The 21,642-nt window shown below is 50.4% G+C and overlaps 1 protein-coding gene across 8 annotated transcripts; it reads right to left on the bottom strand.

The window, feature by feature from the left end:
- Positions 1–7,004: 7,004 nt before the first annotated feature.
- HINFP (histone H4 transcription factor) lies at positions 7,005–21,032 on the bottom strand. 8 transcript variants are annotated; one of them, XR_005792923.1, is made up of 13 exons: positions 20,906–20,981; positions 20,455–20,492; positions 14,928–15,112; positions 12,571–12,800; positions 12,199–12,310; positions 11,878–12,030; positions 11,301–11,378; positions 11,093–11,213; positions 10,868–11,006; positions 10,651–10,775; positions 9,798–10,098; positions 8,857–8,952; positions 7,005–8,642 (listed from the first exon to the last, which is right to left on the bottom strand). XR_005792923.1 is itself a non-coding variant. In XM_040483272.1 (12 exons), the coding sequence occupies exons 3-12, from the start codon at positions 15,100–15,102 to the stop codon at positions 8,911–8,913; spliced, it is 1,476 nt and encodes a 491-aa protein (XP_040339206.1). In that variant the 5' UTR covers positions 15,103–15,112; positions 20,455–20,492; positions 20,906–20,981; the 3' UTR covers positions 7,005–8,910. The 8 variants fall into 8 exon arrangements, 7 of the variants coding, with proteins under 7 accessions (XP_040339206.1, XP_040339207.1, XP_040339204.1 ...); XM_040483272.1 differs by having other exon boundaries at positions 7,005–8,952; XM_040483273.1 differs by lacking the exons at positions 7,005–8,642; positions 8,857–8,952 and adding an exon at positions 9,129–9,328.
- Positions 21,033–21,642: the final 610 nt, after the last annotated feature.

Raw genomic sequence — 21,642 nt, 5'->3', positions numbered from 1 at the left:
CAAGGATGGGGAGGGGCGAGGGGGGCGCGCCCCGACTCGGCTGGGCTGCGCACACCCGGTTCCCGGAGCCCGGTCCCGGGCGCTGTGTCCTCCCGAGCCCGCCGGGCGACTGCGCTCTGCTCCCAGCTACTGCTCGCCGGTCCCGCTGTTCTTAAAGGGCCCGCGCGGCCCCGCAGCCGGCGGGGGGCGAGCAAGGCGAAGGGGACGGCGGTGCCGGCGACGCGGAGGCCGGAGCCAGCGCAGGTGTGGCCCCGGGACTGGGGGGTTGGCGACGAAAGGCCAACTTGAAGACAGGAAAGGAGCTGAAGTCGTGCAGTGGGGACAAGTCCCTGGATTACATACTAGATGACGGTGGTGCGTATATGGGGTGGGGGGTGGGCATTAGGGTGCAGATGCCATCTCTCTCAAGGGATTGTGAAAGCTGTCAGACTGCGCGCGCACGCACGCACACACACACACGCCATCAGTTTCCCTCGGTTCTGACCCTTGAGCTCAGGCTTCCCCCAGGGATTCCCCAAACTAGATAAAAGGCTTTGAAAGCTAGTCTTGGGATATCCTCCCCTTTCCCCACACCACCCCCACTTTCCCTCTCTAAGCTGGAGGAAACTAGTTAAGAAGGGAAGGAGAGTGGATGCCTTGGGAGAGCTTGAAAGGAGCTCCAAGGTTAAGGTGGTACTTAGAGCTCAACCTGCTTCAGACATCTTTATTCTCCCAGGCAAATTCAGGCCTTTAAGACAGGCACAACAAGCCTTATACACAAGCACATATTCGCCAGGGCATGTACAGGGCTCACAGACACCGCCTTCCGCATCTCCTAGCACACATGTGCGTTCTCTCCCTCACCCCACAAGCCTTCAAATGCAAGTCTCCAGAACACTCTGGGGCTTTCCCCTGCTTTGCTCCTTACTCTTGCTCCTCTTGGTCCCTGCTTGCCCCAGACCCAGTCTTCTAGGGGTAAGTAGGTTAGCCAGTTGAGACGTGTGACCTGAGCTTTTAAGTTCCCACCTGTCACAGGGCAAAGACAGATGGGAGGGGAGGCTGCTGGTGCTGCAGCCACCTTCTTACTGCAGCAGTTGAGAGGTTACTAGCAGTCAAACCTCTCCCCTGCTCATCAGCCCCTCCTCCAGCCTCTCCAGCGCATGAGCGCCCCCCCGAGGCTGGCAGCCTCTTCAAGACATCACCAGGCTCCACCCTGTAACTGTAAGGTTCAGTGGGTTTCGGATCCAGCCCTCCTTACCTTCACCCCCCACCCCATGCCCTACATCACCGCTGTTCCTCAGGACCAACGTCCTCCTTCTCCAGATGGACCCTCCATTCTCCAAGTTAACTCCAATGCCCTAGTATAGACTCCCCGTCTCCAATGGTTGCATTCATTGAGCGATCATTATGGACCCGGCGTTATCTGACTTCATTCTCACAATATCCTCATGCGGCAGGCATTACAACCTCTCTTTAGAAATAAAGAAACATGCGACAACGTGGTTGGAACTGGAGTGTATTATAATAAGCGAAGCTAGAGAAAGACAAATATCATATGACTTCACTCACATGTAGAATTTAAGATACAAAACAGACGAGCATAAGGGAAGGGAAGCAAAAATAATATAAAAACAAGGAGGGGGACAAACCATAAGAGACTTAAATACAGAGAACAAACTGAGGTTGCTGAAGGGGTTTTGAGTGGGGGGGGGAAGGGCTAATTGGGCAAGAGGCATTAAGGAGGACACTTGTTGGGATGAGCACTGGGTGTTACACATATGGGATGAATCACTGGATTCTACTCCTGCAATCATTATTGCACTATATGTTAACTTACTTGGATGTAAATTTTAAAAAATAGTAAATTTAAAAGAAGGAAAGAAGAGAAGGAAGGAAGGAAGGAAGGAAGGAAGGAAGGAAGGAAGGAAGGAAAGAAAAGAAAGAGAAAGAAAGAAAGAAAGAAAGAAAGAAAGAAAGAAAGAAAGAAGGAAAGAAAGGAAGAAAGGAAGAAAGGAAGGAAGACAGGCATAAGGAGGTTGGTTAAGCAATGTGCCCAAGAGGACACATCTAGTCAGCAGCAGAACAGGGCTTGAATCCTGAAGTTTTTGCTTTTACGCACCTGCTATGGGGCCTCTCAGAACCCTATTCTCAAATGGACTCCCTCCCTCCCTCCTGTTTTCTAGACAGGCTCTTCCATTCTCCCAAGATAACCACATCTTAATGACACTCCCCTCCTTTCCCTGGCGTACAACTTTCCAATTCTCAGGAAAATGTTCTCCCCTTTCTTAGGAACACCGTGTCCCCCTTTCCTCGGGACAGGCTTCCCCAGCTTCAGAGACCAACATTTCCAAGTGTTCCATCAGCTTTCCACACCATAGGATTTACGCCCCATGCCCCAGAGCCGTGGTCCTCAGCCTTGGCTACGAGTTAAACATCACTTGGGGGATGTCTAGAAAATATGTCCAGATAGTACCGCAAACCAGTTAGTCCTGATCTCAGGACTCAGCTCTTAGTGTTTTTAAAAAGCTCCCCGGTGGACCCCACTGGGTAGGAAGTCGAGAGCCCCTGCCCTAATTGAACCTTCCATCCCCTGGGTTTGAACACGTGCCATGGACCCATGAAAGTCCTCCCTCTTCCCTAGAACAGACCTTCCCATTCTCTGGGGCACCCTCTCCCCATTTTGTGAACACATCTTCCATGTCCTGAATCTGGAGTCAGTTATCTGCTTTCTGATTTTGATGCTTTGATTCATTCTGTGTCCTTAAGCAACTTTCTCCACCTCTCTGAGCTTCATCCATGAAATAGAGATGATAAAAATTCCTGCAGATCGGCCTCAAAAGAGTCTCATGAGGTTCAAGTGTCCAAGACCTTAGTGTTTATTCTCAAGAATAGATCATACATCCTTACTCTCCAGGCCAGGCTTACCATGGTTCATTTTATTTCCCCCAGAAGAAGCTCCCATTTTCTCGGCAAAGGAGGGAAACTACATTTATTGAATGCCTACTATGTGCTAGGCACCTGGCATAACCACGTGACCTCTGAAAAGAGCTAGGTCTGTAACTTTCTCCCCTGGATTCCTAGAACTTGGACACAGAAAGTACTCAATAGCTATCAGCTGCCTGAATGGTCTAACCAGTCCGCATGACAATTTTATGAGGTCAATATTATCCTCCCGTGTTTCAGATAAGGAAACTGACGCTCAGAAATGTCAAGCACAAGCATGAGTTGATGTGATGGCTCCAGGGATCCATGTCAGAATCATCTGGCGGGCTTGTTAAAACAAATCGTTAGCCCTACCCCCAGACTTTCTGACTCAGCATCCGCAGTGGGGCCAGAGAATTGGCATCTCTAATAAGTCCCTAGGTGATGCTGATACTGCTAGTCTAGAGACCACCCTTTGAGAACCATTGCTCAAGAGACCCTTCATTCCTCAGTCCAGACCTCATCATTCCCAGAACAATCCCCCTATCACCTACCAAGGACTTTCCCTCAGAGTGGACCTGCTCCCTCTTCCCCAAATAGTCCTCCTCCCTTCCCTGAGACTGACCCTTTTCTTTCTCTGAGACCTCCCCAGTTCCCATCCCAGACCCTTCCCCCCTTCCCAAGAGGGAGCCTCCAAACAGGGCAGGCTCCTTAGACCCAGAAAGGTAAGGGTTGATGATAATTGGCTTACGAGGAACAAGGCAGAAGCAGAAAACTCCTGTCTCAGCTTAGTGCCAGGAGTTAATCTAGCAGACGGGTGCTCTGGGCAGGGATTTGTGGGAGAAGCAGTCGGTAAGGAGCTTTATGTACCTATGGCAAAAGGGGGGTAGCAGTGTCCTATGGGACCGGGGGAGGAACTGGACTGGGGACTCTGGAACCAACTCAGTTCTGTTCCTACCACCCCAGGCCACTCATCCGCGGGGCCTCCTTTGCCCACGGCACTAGTCTCTCGTCTTCGGCAAGAATGGTTTTAAAATGTGTTTATCAATGGAAGGACCCTCTGCTGGCCACTGGGGGAAATGCAGCTCAGGACTGGGAATGAGGGGTGGATTAAGAGGGAGGCCGACCCTAGCCCTCCCCTACCCAAGGCAGGAAGCAAAGATGGGCGTAGGCTCGAATCTGGACGGTGGAGGGGGGTACCTGCGAGGCAGAGCCCCTGCTGTTGCTTTCTAAAAGATCTTTATTCTTTTAAAATTATAAAAATACAGGGGGACTTGCGTGGCTGAGTTGGCTAAACGTCTGACTTCCGATCAGGTCATGATCGTACCAGTCCTGAGTTCAAGCCCCGTGTGGGGCTCTGCACTGACAGCATGGGCCTGCTTGGGATTCTCTCTCCCTCCCTCTTTCTCTGCCTCGCCCCCATTCACGTGCTCTGCTTCTCTCTCTCTCTCAAAATAAATGAATAAACTTTAAAAAAAAAAAAAGCGTAGTAAAATAAGGGGTCAGTCAGTTAAGCGTCAGACTGGCTCAGGTCATGGTCTCAGAGTTCAAGCCCCAAGACCCCTTGAGACCCGCATCATTCAAGCCCCGATCCCTGCGTCAGGATCTTGACTCTCAGCTCTCGCCTATCAGCATGGAGCCTGCTCCAGATCCTCTCTCCCCCTCTCTCTCTGCATGCCCCCTCGCTTTCGGTCTCAAAAGTAAATATTTTTTTAAAGTGTAACACATACCTCTCCATCTCTCCCCTGCTATGTTGTACCACTCCCTTTTGCTAAGAAGAAAATGAGGGGACCTCCAAAGCTGCAAAATGTCAAGGGTCACTACCCAAGAGTCTCTCTTTTTCCTTCTGATCCCACACACCCCCCTCCTCTTAGTCTCAGCTCATTTCTTCCCTTACAACTTGAACCTCCACCACACCTCTTGGTTATGTGTGTCCTTTGCATGGAACCAGCCTTGAGCGGGTATCACCGAGTGGTTCTCTGGCATCGGTTCCCTTTTGAGACAGGACCCACTCCACTGGAGGGGGCACAAAGGCCTCTGCAGGTAGGTGTTTCCTTTGGACTCTTCCACTCCTGTGACATGTCTCCACTCTGCAGCCTTCTTTCTTTCTTTTCTTTCTTTCTTTCTTTCTTTCAACGTTTATTTATTATTGAGAGACAGACACAGAGTGTGAGCAGGGGAGGGATAGAGAAAGGGGGGAGACACAGAATCCGAAGCAGGCTCCAGGCTCCGAGCTGTCAGCACAGAGCCCGACGCGGGGCTCGAACTCACAAACTGCAAGATCATGACCTGAGCCGAAGTCGGTCACCCAACCAACTGAGCTACCCAGGCGCCTCACAGCAGCCTACTTCTTTTAGATGTACTGTGGACTCTGAATAGTTCCATTTAAAAATGTCCCCTTTCTGACCACAAGCATTCCCCTCTGCCCTCTAATCTTCAGAAGCCTCATCGGAACCTCTAATGCTTTGTTTTTTGGCTTTTTTTTTTTTTTTTAAGTAAGCTCTATGCCCAACATGGGGCTTGAACTCATGACCCTGAGATCAAGAGTTGCATGCTTTATCGACTGAGCCAGCCAGGTGCCCTGAAACCTCCAGTGCTTTGATCCTAACCACTACCTTCTGGTCTCTCAGGGGCTCCCTGTCCAGTCTTCTCCAGCTGCTCTAATTACCCTGTTCCTTGGCCCAACGCCATCCACGTCCTGGCTGTGGGTCAACCCAGCGGTCTGTCTTCTGCTTTTGCTCCAGGGGTGCTGGTATCTGCTACAAAAAAGTACCTGGTTGTGGTGAATTTGCCAGTGCCTGATCTTGGCCTTCGACCATCAGCTGATCTCACTCTTTTATCCTTTAATGGCGATTCTTATCATTCTCCTCAAAACTTTAATTCCTACTTCCTCAAGGAAATAGAGACAACAGATGTGAAAGCTTTCTCACCCCTCCCATTCATCCCTCCTTCCCTTGCTCAAAAGGGGTGTCTCCATTCCTTCCCCAAGTGTCATTTATCTACTTGTCCTCTCCATTCCTTGCCCGGTCAAGAAATGCAAGCTATCAAGCGTGAAGAGTTGCCAGCATCCACCAACCTTGCCTCTCAGCCTCAACTCCTGCTGTTGAACAGGACGGCTGTGCTCCTTATTCCCGAAGTGCATCATGGGATTCCTGCCCTTGAGCAAAATTCATCCATTCATCTACCATTCACTATACCTATATTCGATAGGTCGTAACCTTACGGAAATGACCTGATTCCCCATGACCATTCCTCCCTCCCCTCATCTTGGGGAAACATTTCTCTCCTATACCTTAGTCAGCTCTCCTGTGCTCTTCTCTGAAGACTGTGGACTTGCCCCAAGTAAGAGAAAAGAAGCATTCGCTTCCACACTCCTGGGCCGCCTGCCTTCTCTTTGTACCCCCACTCTTTAAGGGACAGTAAGGTAGGTTGTCTCCTTAATCTTCAGACACCATGATGTCTGACGTATGGGCTGACTCTGGATGAAACCCTAAGGTAATCAAATTAGCAGTGTCATCGCCCTACCTCCAAAGTCCTGCGCTGACCCAGCCCCAGCCTCTGATATCCTTCCATAGGGCTCTAGTTGCTTCGATTCAATAACCCCTCATGCTAGCTCTGGTGCTTTCTAACCTATGCATGCTGAGCCCAGACTCCCCTTCCCCCGAAGAACTGGATTCACGCAGTAACAAACCAGAACCTCTTCCGCTGTCCCCATGGTACAGAGCATGAGATCTGGTGTGGGTGTAACTGTCAAGACTGGTAAGGGAGGTACTTTACATAAGGGATTGGCTTGATCCTCAAGACACTGCTCAACTGAGGAAAGGACGGCATCAGGGATGCTGGAGGGGGCAGCCTGAGCCACTGCTTAGAGCACCAGCAAGGGGGTGCCTGGGTGGCTCAGTCGGTTGAGCATCTGACTTCGGCTCAGGTCATGATATCATGGTCCGTGGGTTCGAGCCCGCGTCGGGCTCCATGCTGACAGCTTGGAGCCTGGAGCCTGCTTCGGATTCTGTGGCTCCCTCTCGCTCTGCCCCTCCCCTGCTCATGCTCTGTCTCTCTCTGTCTCGAAAATAAATAAAAACGTTAAAAAAAATTTTTTTTTGTTAGCTTATTTTATTGTAAGAATACACAGCATATAATACATATACAAAACGTGTTAATCAACTTCTTACGTTATTGATGAGGCTTCTGGCTAACGGCAGGCTATCGCCAGTTAAGTTCTAGGGGAGTCAAAAGTTACACATGGATTTTCAATTACGTGGGGGGAGTCGGCGCCCCCACCCCCCGCATTGTTCAAGGATCCACTGTATTTGAATCGTATATGGAAAGTGGGGCACCACCGTGTGTTTTCAAGGTTTGGAGTCTTTAAAGTCTTCATCTTGTCATGGTTAGGAGAAAGGTCTCTAAGGACTTGCCTTTGGGGTTTGTCTTTGGCCCTGTTTTATTCAACCTTTTAATCCACCTCTTGGGGACAGGTGCCAATCTCACAAGACAAAATTTAATAAGGATAAACAGGGGGGCCTGCTGTTAAGACCAAGGTAACAAGGGCATACCTTGGAAGGAGCATGGTTTGGGCAGCACAAAGTATGTAAAGACAGGGGTTCTAGAGGGCAGTGGCTTCACAATGTGTAACCACCAAAAACACAGGCCCAGAGGAGGTGGGGTGGAAGGGGCCCCAAATTAAGTGACGTGAGAAGATATAGAAGAAACTGAGGGTACTTAGCCCAAAGAAGCCTCGCTTGTCTTCAACGAACTGAAGGCCTGCTGGGGTTAGTGGATTATACTTGTTTAGGGGAAGGACAGGGCGTGGGTGGCAAAATCAGAACAAGACCCTAGAGGAGTGAGCCTGGGAATGAGATGGCCTTGCTTGAGCACATTTTTCATTCACATTTCCTCTCTTCTCCACACTGCCATTTCCTCGAAGGTGCTCTCGTAGAGGCAACGTGAACATCCACACGGGCATAACCTTAAAGCCCTCATTGTTTCTTGCCTGAATTCTTCCCAGCAGCCCCCTAACTTCTCACTGTTCCAATCTGTATTCCTCATCACTGGCAGAATCACCGTCCTAAAACCTCACGTGGATCCTTTTGGGTGGCCCGGCCTTCCTTCCTGGTCTCGTCTCTCCCGTGGCGTACTGCCCTGTGCTGCAGGCCACAGAGTCCTCCTTCAGGTGTAGAGACCTGGTTTCCTCTACCTGGAACAATGTGTCCACCTCTTTGTACCTTGTAGCTCTAATCACTTCCTTGATGAAGCCTTTCCTGATCCCTCGCCCACGTAATGCGGTCTCCTCCTCCTCTGAGCCTCCTCAGTGAACTCTGGTAGGCTTCCAACCCTCCACTTACTTTGGTCTTGTCTCTGTACTCCAAGTCTCTTCAGGGCAGAGAGTTTCACTCATCTCTGGGTTTTACTCATCATTTACTGTATCTTTACCACCTGCCACGGCGCCCGGACTATAGAAGGAACTCAGTAAACGGCGGCTGGAATTAACGAAAAGCTTGTTCTTTCCTAAATTCTTCCTGCAACAGGCACATGCTGTTTTTGCGGTAAGAGTTAAGTTCGGTCCTCTCAAAAAGGTGCAGAAATCTTTTGTGGGCAGCTTTCTGCCCACGAATACCCCTGAGAGTATTCCCTTGACCTCAAGAGTGGCATCGACCCCAAGAATGGACACAGGGTGCCCAGAAGTGGCTAGACAGGCCAAGCGAAATGGTTCTTCTTTTTGGAGGGTTTCAACCTTTGAGAATCTAGTGAAAACAAGACCCTTTCCCCAGGAAACTGTACATTCAGACACAATTTTCTAACCTGGTCTTTAAACCTACAGTACCTGCCATTCCCTAGGGCCTCCAAATCCACCACCCGTCCCAGCTTCCTCCTCAGCCCCACAGGTAGAGACCCTGCCCCAGAGACACTGGATTCTAACCAGGACTCAGACGGGATGGCCGTGGCCAGGTGCCCTACCTTCCTGTCTCCCAGCCGATCGTGCATTCTAGAGGGAGTGTTCCTACTGCCCGCTCACAGCCTACGCCTGAGACCTCCATGGAGACAGCAGATGCTCTGAGAAGAAATGGAGAAGTTTCACCAAGGGGGGAGGGGGAGGAGCAAGAGTAAAGATACAAACAAAAACAAACCCCAGTCACTAAAAGGAGAACAAGCCTAATGAGTCAACTCCTCTTCTGGGCAGCTGCATCTCCTATCTGGTTGAGAGCCACCAAGCATAAGGAAGACATGAGTAAGAGCCCGTGTTTCTTTTATTACCAAAACAACCGTTACACACACACTCAGTGCCTCCAATCCCATCCCTGAGGGTAACCATGAAAGTCCTTGCGATCGCAGGAGCCCTTTAGAGGGAGATGGCTGCCTGGTTCATGCTGCCTTGGCTGGTTGTAAGGAAAAGGCCCTCGCAGGAACCGGTTATGTGTCACCCCTGGACCTAAGGACGGGAATGGGTGCGAGTTGACGGGGGCTTTTACTCACTGTTTCAGAGTGACTAGGGGGTTATGGGTAAGCCTGATACCAGCCCCTCTACAAGGACACACACAACCAGCGCATCCCCCTCAAGGAACCCAAACTTCTCAGGTCCCCACAAAGCGCCGTCTGGCAGAAAAGGAAGTCCTTTGGATCCGCTGAATGACGCAAGCCGGGTCCAGAGTGCACCACACAGCTCTTGGCACCACCCTTAAAGGCATCCGTTGGCAGGGGCTGCCCACTAGGGGCACTGCCACCAGCCTGGCTCACACGCCAGGGTCTGGGGTAGGAATGGTCAGGCTCTGCAGCCCTCACACCATCTGGACTTGTGGCTCCTCAGCTATTCCCTGAAGCTTTTCCATGACGTTCCCTGAGGGGGGCTCGGGGGCTGGGGGGGGCTCTCCCGGGGCCTCGGACAGCACATAGTAGACAACCTCTTGCTCGCCCTGGGCGTTGGTCTGGTTCACCACATGGATGACGGGGCTGGGAGTGTCCTGAGAGGCTGAGAGGGCCGTGCCGTCACCGCTCCCACCCTCCTCTTCCTCTTCGGCCTCTTCCTGGGGTCCCGGCTCCCCTGGCACTGCTTCGAGAATGATGCCCTGCAGGCTGCTCTCACTCAGCGATGCTCCCGGGTCCAATCCGTCCTGCGGCTGCCGCAGCAGCTGCTGTGTCAGCTCCACACTCTCATAGCGAACCAGCTGCAGCCGCATGTAGCCATCTTCATGCTCCTTGTACCTGGGGAAGCGGGAGCATGGGGGGCAGCAAACATGCGCAGGGGGACGCAGAAATGTCCAGAGACCGGCAAGCTACGGGACAAACACGAGGGATGGGAGAAGCCCTGGGATGTTAAGTGATAGGAGTTGGAGACCAAGAGGGGTCTTTACTGGAATATGCAGAAGAAATGACAAGAGGGAGGGAGCATTACTCGAAATGGAAAATTTGATGTAGAAACTTGAGAGGGAGGGAGGGAGGGAGGGGGTGCAGAGGGGGAAAAAGAAATGATCTGTGTTGGAGGGTGGGAGTGTCACAGGATTCAGGAGATGGCCTTGGGGCTACGGATGAGGGCCCTTAGGCTCCGGTTCTGGCTGTAGGGCTTTGGCACTGTGCCTTCCATTCAAAGGTCACAAAACTCATCTTTGCTCCACCACTGATTCTCAGGGTTCCCCGAACCTCAACGGAGACAGTGGACATCCAATTATCCTCAAATTCAAGGTTAACTTGTTGAAATGGTTATCGGGGGGGGGGGGGAAGGTCTGCGAAAATACGGGGCAGGGTTCAGAGACATACCGAAAACGGGGGTGCCCTGAGGGCCACTTGAACTGGTGCTTCTCTCGAAGGTGCACGGTGAGGTTGTTGCCCCTCGTGAAGCATTTGTCACACACGTGACATTTGTATCTCGGCTCTGAGTCTCCCTGATGGGGAGGGGAGGGAGAGTGAGGCCAGCTCTGCACCCTGGGCTCCCCCACACCTGCACTTGCCCTCTCCCACTGACCGCCCAACTCACCTCATGCACTTTTCGGTAGTGGGACTTGATAGAGCAGAGGGATCGCGCGCTGAAGCCGCAGCTCTCGAAGTCACACCTGTAGGCTGGCTCCTTGCTATGGGTGTCCAGGTGCTTCCGCAGGTCAATCAGATTCTTGCAGCTGCCAGGAGAGGTCAGGAGCGGTGGGAGGGCACGGGGGACCCTGGACCTCGGGTTCTCCGATTTCTGGCCCCTGGTTCCCCTTACCTGTATTCACAACAGTCACACTTAAAAGGCCGGTCCTCGCTGTGGCGAAAGCGCATGTGGTTTCGGAGGGACGATGGCAGCGGGCAGGTCATATCACACAGAGGACACTTATAGTGATTCACTGAGAGGAGCAGAGAGGAGGCTGTGATCGGGGGCCTAGCGGATACCTGGAGGGTGGGCAAGGAGGTTGGGGGCGCCGGCCGCTCACCATGGTTACGCATATGGTCCCGCAACAGCCGCTCCGTGGCAAATCTCTTGGAACAGTGAGAGCACTGGAAGCGTTGCTCTACAGTGGGGCAGGCAGAAGAGAGCCTGGGCTGCGGAGGATGGCGGAGAGGCACAGACAGGAGAGCAAGCCCGGGAGAGGAGAACCACCCAAGAAAGGGGGAGCTCAGGAACCAGGGATGGACACAGACCATGGAAAGAGCATGGCGCTTGCAGTCGAGGACCTGAATGAGAATCCCTGCTTGACCCCTAACTAGCTGTGCCACCTCAGGTAAGTGAGTTAACCTGGCCCTCGGTTTCTTCACCTGCAGAAAGGGGGAGGAGCAGCATACCTCATGGGGTTGCGAGGATTCACTGGGAAGAGATGCGGCACACAGTAAGCACTGAACAGTAAGAGCACCTAATGACTCTCCTGTCACACTGTGGCAGGTGACTGAGTCCTAGAGGTAGATGTAGCCAGGCTGCAGATGCCTTCGGTGGCCCCCTCTCCCGGGAACATGCCCCTTACCCCCACCGCAAGGACGGCCTGCACCCACTCCCCTTCTTCTCTGATTGCTTACGATCCAACGCGGTCTGGCGACGGATGTGATCTAAGAACTTGGTGTTGTTGGCAAACATGCCCCCGCAGGTGGGGCAGGCCACCACCTTCTCCTGGGTGTGGCTGCGGAGGTGCTCTCGAAGCTTACGGCAGTCCTTGAAGGTGCAGGTACAGCCTGGGAAGGAAAGCCCAGTCAGGCTCAAACGCCCAGAGGCAGTTCTGACATCAAGTCTCCGGCCAGCAGCCGACCTTACCCTGGGGGACTGGTCCCATACCCCGCCGCCCCAACCCCTTACCACCCCCAGGGATTCTTTAAGGACAAGACGTTAAGGAGTGGCCCTACCTTTCCAGCCACACAGCACCACCTGGTTGTCTTTGCCGACCGCTTGGTATTCACAGCACAGGCTGTGTGCTTCCACGTGCCGATAGAACCACTCGGGGTTGTCGAAGGAACTCTGTGCCAGGGGCAACTTGGGGTTAGGACCGAGGGTGGCTAGAGGGACTTTTACACCGACATGCCCAAAGGGGGTTTCTTGGCGCTCTCTCAAACTAACTTGGTGGGCCTGAGAAAGTTTGAGCATGGGGGCCACCCGGAAATGAAATGACATAGTAGCAGGAACCTTGGCAGACGCAGGGCATCCCTGAGAGGGTCAAGGCATCTTGAGCTAAGATCCCCAACTTCCTTCCACCCCTACGCCCAGCACTGCCCGCTGACCTCACAGTGCTCCCACAGACACAGGAAGTGGTCAGGGATGTCAGGGATGATGTTGCGGCTCTGGAAGTCCAGGATGCAGGGGCTGAGGTCGGCCTGGCTCTGCAGAGCCTGCAGCCCCCACTGCTTCAGCTTGGTGTGGTAGCAGTGGAAGTAGACGTGGCGGATGAGGTCAGCAGAACTGTCCATAGAGCAAAAGCCACACTCCTGCCACAAGCAGGAGAATTCTTCTTCTGCAGAAAGGGGTTTAGGGGGAAAAGTCTGATACCTTCCAAAGCTCAGCTCTCCTTCTACCTGTGACACTTAGCGGCGAGCGAGCAGGCTGCACTCTGACCGAATTACCACAGTTCATTCGGCAAATACCGGCATTTAACAACTACCAATCGTGCACCAGGCACTGGGGGGGGGGGGGGGGGGTTGACGAGTAAAGAGTCCCGGTCCTTGCCCTCACGATAGCTTTCAGTCAGGGAGAGGAAAGGTTAGTTAAGTAATCCCACGTATAAATCTAAAACTGCAGCCAGCTCCGAGTTCTATGAAGGGGGCAGGGGGTGCGGGTTACTGAAACATAATTAAACAGAGCCCATGTGATGTAGGCATGGAGGACTCGGAAGTGTCGCTGCGTTGAGATCCGAAGGGCGAGCATCTGTGAGCTACATGGAGAAGTGTGGTCGAGGCAGAGGGAAGGGTGTGTGCAAGGTCCAGAGCCACAAACTCACAGTGTGGCTGGCGTGCGCTGCCGGCTCCCAAGCTGGGACATCCCTCACTCCTTCCTGTCGGACCACAGGTCCTTCTTTCCTCCAAATTCTGCCCGAGATCCACCCTCTCCGGGAAAGCCATCAGCTGCGGCAGTCCAATGCCTGGCTCTCGTGCATCTCTCTCGAAGCACATTTTCAATGCTTTACAGGGGCTTACTTGTTTTTAAAAGGAACTACTTTGAAATATATAATAACCCCCTAATTTCTCTTTTGTGTACGTACTGTTTGACTTCTGAAACTATCACTTATGCTTCATAGCCACTAGACTTAAAACAGAATCTGAGGTTGGGGAAGGAGAGCTGCCTCTGTACTTTGTGTAGAACAGAATTTTTAAAATTGTTTTGTGACCTGTTAGTGACTGAATACATCAACTTAGGGAGGCTCAAACCAATTTTTATTTTTTTAAGTAGGCTCCAGGCCCAACGTGGGGCTTGAACTCACAACCCTGAGATCAAGAGTCACACGCTCTACCCACTGGGCCGGCCAGGCACTCCCCCCCATTTTTTTTTTTTTTTTTTAATGAAAAAGAATAAGAATACTTGAGAGAACATTTAATAAAAGCAAGTATTGTTTCAAGTATTTTTTTAACTTTTTATCTGGGGTTGGGAAGTAAAATGCATGCCTATCTGGTAGTTGCAGTGGAAAAAAAAAAAAAAATTGAGAAGCATTACCAGAGAAGCACAAAAGCAGGTTGTCGACAGCTTGTATAATAATAATATGATCCTTTTTAAAAAAGAAAATCATCTTTATCTAATTTATTATTGCATGCAGAGAGACGTCAAAAGAACATTCACTAAAGTAATGTCACTAATTGCCTTTTGATGGCAGGCTGGCGGATTCAGATTCGTCCCACATTTCCTTGTTGAATGAATTTTCTATGATGAGTCTACAATGCTTTTTTTTTAATATGAAATTTATTGTCAGATTGGTTTCCATGAAACACCCAGTGCTCATCCCAACAGGTGCCCTCCTCAATGTCCATACCCACTTTCCCCTCCCTCCCACCCCCCATCAACCCTCAGTTTATTCTCAGTTTTTAAGAGTCTCTTATGGTTTGCCTCCCTCCCTTTTTTTTCCCCTTCCCCTCCCCCATGGTCTTCTGTTAAGTTTCTCAGGATCCAATTAAGAGTGAAAACATATGGTATCTCTCTTTCTCTGTATGACTATTTCACTTAGCATAACACTCTCCAGTTCCATCCACGTTGCTGCAAATGGCCATATTTCATTCTTTCTCATTGCCAAGTAGTACTCCATTGTGTATATAAACCACAATTTCTTTATCCATTCACCACTTGATGGACATTTAGGCTCTTTCCATAATTTGGCTATTGTTGAGAGTGCTGCTATAAACATTGGGGTACAAGTGCCCCTATGCATCAGTACTCCTGTATCCCTTGGGTAAATTCCTAGCAGTGCTATTGCTGGGTCACAGGGTAGATCTATTTTAATTTTTTGAGGAACCTCCACACCGTTTTCCAGAGCGGCTGCGCCAGTTTGCATTCCCATCTACAACGCTTTTATAAGCAAAACAAGCACAATTAGGAAAGGAAAGTCAGACGTTCTACCTTCCTTGAGCTCCTTCCCCCTCCTGTCCTGCCCCCTTACCAAGTGGGTCCTCCTCCTCATCCTCCTCCTCCCCGGAGCCGTGCAGGTGCTGCCGGAGGTGCTGAGTGACATGCTCGCAGAACTCCTCCATGGCTGAGCACACAAAGGAGCAGGACCCCCACTCACACCGTAGCCCCAGATTCTCCTTTCGGGGAACTTTCCCAGGGGGCGGCATGGCCTTCACCCTAGAGTGGAAAGAAACCCACAGCTGCAAGGATTCCACCCAAACGCCACCAGGGGGTGAACGGCTGGGCTGACAGGCTGCCTAGAGGCGGCAGCAGGCACCTTCTCCCGTGACCTGTGAGAAACCCTGTGCTTTTTCAATAAGGATGGAGTAGCAGTTCCTCAAACCCCTGGAAGCTGTCTGGCGTTCTTGGGAAGGGAAAAACACACTAACATTATTGAGCGTGTGCCAGGCACTGAGCTAAGAACTTTAAAGGCCCATTTCTCTTGAAGCTTCAGAGCAACTGGCCAAGAAGGAATTAATTATTCCAATGGGATGCAGAACAACGCACAGGTTCAAAGAGATGGCTCTGGACAAGGAAGAGACTTCAAATCTAGACTCCTGTGTCCGCCACCTACTAGCTGTGTGACCTTGGCCAAGTAACTTAACCCTTCTGTTCCTGAACATCCTCATCTTCAAAACGGGGATAGCAAAACCTTTTGTTGTTAATTTCACACTGAACTATATGTCAAGCATCATACTAAGCATATTATATTATGTCACTGAATTACCAACACCACCCTATGAGGTAAGTACTATTTTGACTTCATTTACAAATAGGAACCTCTGGCTCAGAGAGGTTAACTGGTTTGTTCAAGGTCACACACTACTCGTGTGGTAGGGTCAGGTCAGGCTGACTCCAAAGTCCATATTCTTTCCACACGGCTTACAGATGAGCCCAGAAGCTCTTTATTTTTCACTGCATCATGTCCTAAATTCCCACCAGACTTTCAAACTGCCATACTATCAGCCTTTGCCTAATCTATCCAGTGGTTACTCACCACTCCCCTGACATTCCCTGAACTAAAATGTCTATTTAATCCTTGAACAGAGATTTGAACTGTGCGGGTCCATTTATATGCAGACTTTTAAAATACTTTTCAAATACATTGGAAAATTTTGGGATATTTGCAACAATTTGAAAAACTTTGCAAATGAACTGTGTAGCCTAGAAATATTTAAAAAAATTAGGGGTGTCTGGGTGGCTCAGTCAGTAAAGGGTCTGACTTTGGCTCAGGTCATGATCTCGCGGTTCTTGAGTTTAAGCCCCACATCAGGCTCTGTGCTGACAGCTCAGAGCCTGGAGCCTGCTTCATATTCTCTATCTCCCTCTCTCTCTGCCCCTCCCCTGCTCACACTGTCTCTAAAAAAAATAAGAAAAAGGTAGGTCACAAACACATAAAATATATGTAGACACCAGTCTTTCATTATTTAATACCATAAAATATATACAAATCTATTAAAAAAATTAAAATTTATCAGGGCACCAGGCTGGCTCAGTCAGTGGAGCATATAATTCTTGATCTTGGGGTCATGAGTTTGAGCCCCACACTGGGTGTAGAGATTACTTAAAAAAATTTTTTATTAAGTTAAAATTTATCAAAACTTACACACACACCTACAGACTGTCATCTTTTCATTTTTGACATCTAGTGTTAGTAACACATGTAACATCTGCAGTGTTGTTGTTTTTACATAAGACAATATTTTTTTAAGTTTATTTATTAAGAGAGAGAGAATTTATTAAGAGAGAGAATAATTTAATTCTTAAGAGAGACAGGCTCTGCACTGTCAGCACAGAGCTCGATGCGGGGCTCAAACTCACGACCCGTGAGATCATGACCTGAGCCAAAACCAAGAGCCAGATGCTTAACAGACAGTAGAGCTATTAGTAGTTAAGCTTTGGGGGAGTCAAAAGTTATACATGGATTTTTGATTGCGTAAGGGTTGGCACCCCAACCTCCACGTTGTTCAAGGGTCAAGTACAGATTCCATTTGAACAAAAGAGGCCTTATCTGTCTAGCTGATATCGTACCTTGGGTATTTACAGTGCTAGTCATGCTTAGGCCTATAATAAATGCCTGTTGAAGACAGCTGAATAAGAACCTGCAGGTTCTCCACCTTTAATATGAATTCAATTGCAGGGTTCTCTAGCCACCCTACCAGAGATTCGGATTCAGGTAGGCTGGGGTTAAGCTTAGAAATCTGCCCTTTTACCTCGGCACCCCAGTTCTGATGCAGGCAGTTCCAGAAGCACAGTTTGTGGAACAATTAAAGAATAGTTTCCCGGGGCGCCTGGGTGGCGCAGTCGGTTAGGCGTCCGACTTCAGCCAGGTCACGATCTCGCGGTCCGTGAGTTCGAGCCCCGCGTCGGGCTCTGGGCTGATGGCTCAGAGCCTGGAGCCTGTTTCCAGTTCTGTGTCTCCCTCTCTCTCTGCCCCTCGCCCGTTCATGCTCTGTCTCTCTCTGTCCCAAAAATAAAAATAAACGTTGAAAAAAAATTAAAAAAAAAAAAAATTTAAAAAGAATAGTTTCCCTCATTAAAAGGAAACAGAATGACAGAGGACAACAGTGAAAGCAAAAGTCCAGGGACAAGAGAGGACACTAAGAGGCCTTGACTCTGCCTGGTGTGTCACCTCTGGGCGGATGTTAACTGATTGTCGCTGCCCTAGAAGGGAGCAAGGCACTGGTCTACCTGATAGAGCTGGGAACTCTGGGAAAGGCCTTTACTTACTACACATGGAGAAGAAAAAAAAAAAAACACACGGAAAAAACAAAACACGTGAAATCCTTCATGACTACAAGTTCAAGAACCTCTTATACCTAACTGCTTATCAGAGAAACCCCTTTTTAATCCAAGGCTTTTGCCCCTCCTCCGAGAAGCCAGTCACCTCGGACACTCTGGGATGTCCACGGGGCTGCTGGGCTGCTCGAGACTAACAGTGAACCTTATCAGGATAAAACGTTCACTGTTTTTATAACATTGGGGTAGGAAAAGTAGGGAACACCTTCCTAAGGCAGACACAACATCCCAAACCTCCTCTAACTCTCTGCCTACGGGATTCAAGTCCACCTAGTACCGCATGCAAAGCTCTTCAACTGGCCTCAACTTACTTCTCCAGGAACTGGGTAAAGAAACTAACCCTTCTTGAGGGCCTACCATGAGTCAGCCCTGTGGAAACTTCTCTTCCAAAGTTCATTTCAAAGTGAGAGCGCCCAGACTCGAACCCAAAGATCACACCCTCCTCCTCTACACCATGCTGCTGCTCTGGCTTCCTCTCCCGTTCATTCGTTCCTCTTCCTCTCTGATTCAATGAACTTTATCTTAAACACATCACGTTCTCCTCAAGCTCTCTGCCTGAGAAACTTCTCCCTACCCTTCAAGCCCAATGTCCCCTCCTTGATGAGTTCTTTCCCAATTCATCCAGGTACAGCTGGAATATCTACCTGCTGTCCCCACAGCACTGTGCACACCTTCATTATGGTGTTGCTACAGTGGAATGGAAGGTTTGTCTCCCCCAGACTAGGAGCTTCTCAGGGCAGGGACCATCACCCCTTCATTGCCTATTCCCAACATTAGCACAGAGCTCTGTACTCCCCAGACACTCAATAAATGTCAGCATCTGATCACATTCCAGGAAGCTTTCCCAAACTACCCACCCCTCAGGTTATGCTTGCCTCTTGGTTCTATGTCTGGCATAGATAATGCCAGAAAATCTCGATCCTATTTGTATGCCGCCCATGGTCACTCATGGTCATTTGATGTGTTCTATTCTCATTTACCCAATGGGACAATCTTAGCTGCTTCTGGGCAGAAACCGCATCACACCCACCTGTTGTTGACTGGTGGGCAAGACCCAGGAGATGGGTTATCTAGATATCGAGAATGACCTGAACCTTAGGCAAAGCTCCCCGAATCCCTCTTTTTTTTTTTTAAATTTATTTTTGAGAGAGAGAGCGAGTGGGAAAGGGGCAGAGAGAGAGGGAGACACAGAATCTGAGCTGTCAGCACAGAGCCCGACGTGGGGCTCAAACTCACAAACCCGTGAGATCACGACCTGAGCCAAAGTCAAACACTTAACTGACTGAGCCACCGAGGCGCCCCCCTGAATTCCTCTTTTGTCGTCCCCCAGCTTCCTTTACTTTCTTTGCCTGTGTCCTACTTGTTTCTAGCCTGGGGAACAGTGGGACAGTGACAATCTGGTCACCACTCCTCTTTCTGTGAGCAAAGCGAGGCAACTTGTATACTGGCAAGGGCAATGGACAAGTTGTCAGAAAACCTGGGCTCAAGTTCCCCGTCTCAATGATTTTACTCTGCCTAGAATAATGTAACATTAAGTACCTACTGTAGACAAAGCACTGTTCTAAGAATCTTATGTATATAAAAACTCACTAATACAACCACCTACCTATTGAGGGAAGTACCACTATTATCCCACTTCACAAATGAGGAAATGGGCCCTGATAGGTTAAATAATTTACCCAAAGCCACAAGCTAGGAAGTGATGGAGACAGAATTCAAAGCCAGGGAATTTGGTTCCATTTTCTTTCTACATCTGCCATCTTATCACTCCTTGTCTGATTCCTTCCTCTCCACAGACCTCATATCTGTATATACAATACCCCAAACATGTTTCATTAAGTAGCTATTTTGGGGGCGCCTGGGTGGCGCAGTCGGTTAAGCATCCGACTTCAGCCAGGTCACGATCTCGCGGTCCGTGAGTTCGAGCCCCGCGTCAGGCTCTGGGCTGATGGCTCAGAGCCTGGAGCCTGTTTCCGATTCTGTGTCTCCCTCTCTCTCTGCCCCTCCCCCGTTCATGCTCTGTCTCTCTCTGTCCCAAAAATAAATAAACGTTGAAAAAAAAAATTTTTTTTTAAAAAGTAGCTATTTTGTCAGTTTCCTCCAATAAACTGTGAGCTCCTAGAAAGCCTGGCCTGTGCCCTGTTCAGTTCTAACTTCAGGGCCAGTACATCCTAATACAAGCTCTTTTAATGTTTACGTGAATCTATGACTTATTATTTGATTTTGGATAAATCACCTAGCTTCTCTGAACCTGTTTCTCTAAATGTAAAACAGGATACTACTATCACAGCTGATGTTAGAGTCAACAAAACTGGTTAGAAAGCTCCAACATTTACTAGCTGTGGGGCCCTAGGCAAGTTACTTAAGCCTCAGTTTCCCATATAGCAGAGGAATCATTAAACTTGTCTCACTGGATTGATTTATGGACTAAACTAGATAATGTAGATTAAAATGCTTAGCATAACACACCCCTAGAACTCAACAAGCGTCAGCTATTTGTATCCTTGCTTCTGACGGTGAGATGATCTAAGCAGAATTCTACAAAAAGGTCAACAAAAGGACAACCCGACGGATTCCCAACACTTCTTTTCATCAGGGGGTCACAGTAAGAAACAACCAGCAAATACTTGAGTATATATTTTAACGCAAGGCATCAAATTAACCCTGAACGATAGTCAAGAAAAGAAAGGACTGATGTCCTGAACCTCCTAAGGACTCACAATCTGGCCGAAGAGATGACTCTGACGTGTGAAGACAACTGCCAAAACAAAGCACCCGATGAGGGAGGTCAGGACAGAAAGAAATCCCAGTGCACAGGCGAAGCGGGGAAGACTTGTCCTGAGCGGCCGGGATCGGGCCCCTGAAACACCGGGAGAGTTTGAAGAGAAGAAAGGAGACCCTCCTGGCAGCCCCGCAGGTTTCTCGTAGTGCTTCCCGCATTAAGGCATGGCGGTGACCACGTCTCAGCAGCAGCCAAGCCCCACACGAGAAAGCAGGGAGGTTCGAGTTGGGGTTAGGGACTAAGGGCCAGGGGCGCTGCAGGCGCCAGGCCGACTGGCGTGGCCGAGCTACAAGATGAAGCCTCGCCAAGGTGACTAGGGAAGAGCCTGGCTTGAGCAGCCTACTCAGAGCGTCCCCAAAGTCGCCCAAGCAAGCCGGAAGCCAATTTACCGTCCCTCCGCTCCCGGGTCTCTCCAGCTCTTCCCACCTCCGACCATCTCCGGAAGGGCGCTTGAGCGACGGCCACCCAGAGCCAATCATCGCTCTCGGATACCTCTAGCAGCCAATGGCCGCTACGACTGACGGAACCCGTGCGCGACCAAAATACGGAAGGGGCGGGAGCGAGGAGCGGCGGGCTTCGGGGATGGCAGCTTTGCTGCAGCCGCTGGGTTCCAGGCGAGGTGCGGGCCAGGATCCCGAGGCCCCGACTTCCCCCAACTGCGCAGGCTCCGCGCTCGGCACCCACTGGGCCTGCGCGGAGCTCCAGCTGCGCCCCGAGTGGCATCTCCTTCGTCGCGTGGGTTACTGTGTTAAGCTGCCCGCGAGCACAGGGAGGGGGAGTAGGAGGAGGCGGCGGTGGCGGCGCGTGAGGCTGGGTGCGCGCGGCTGTAAGCCCCGCCCGGCCCAAATTAGGGTCCTACCTCTATCCTTCGTTCTCTTACTCCGATTTCTTAAATATCGGCATTCCTGAGCCGTCTTCTCTCCCCCCGCCCCCCACCTCTCCTGTTCCCTGGCTCAGTAAGCAACCATGTTATCCACCCACTCCAAGTCAGAAACCCGGTAGTCATCCCTGATTTCTCTCTCGTGCATCACGTGCGACCCTCCTCCAAGTTGAATTCTACGTCCTTAAACACACGCCGGAGCTCTCGAATTCAGCCCCCTCTGCCCCTCCTCCCGGTCCTTCTCCG

The sequence above is a fragment of the Herpailurus yagouaroundi genome, unplaced genomic scaffold (genome assembly GCF_014898765.1).
Source record: "Herpailurus yagouaroundi ecotype Mexico unplaced genomic scaffold, PumYag 161, whole genome shotgun sequence".
NCBI classification, from domain to species: Eukaryota; Metazoa; Chordata; class Mammalia; order Carnivora; family Felidae; genus Herpailurus; species Herpailurus yagouaroundi.
This window is presented reverse-complemented; position numbering and strand designations above follow the sequence as displayed.

Coding starts and splice junctions, on each gene's coding strand:
- HINFP (XM_040483271.1), bottom strand. CDS start 20,952: ATGGTCGGAGGTGGGAAGAGCTGGAGAGACCCGGGAGCGGAGGGACG. Junction 12,311..12,570: donor GTCTGTGGGAGCACTGTGAG/GTCAGCGGGCAG, acceptor CCCCTGGCACAG/AGTTCCTTCGACAACCCCGA. Junction 11,007..11,092: donor TGTGACTGTTGTGAATACAG/GTAAGGGGAACC, acceptor CTCTCCTGGCAG/CTGCAAGAATCTGATTGACC.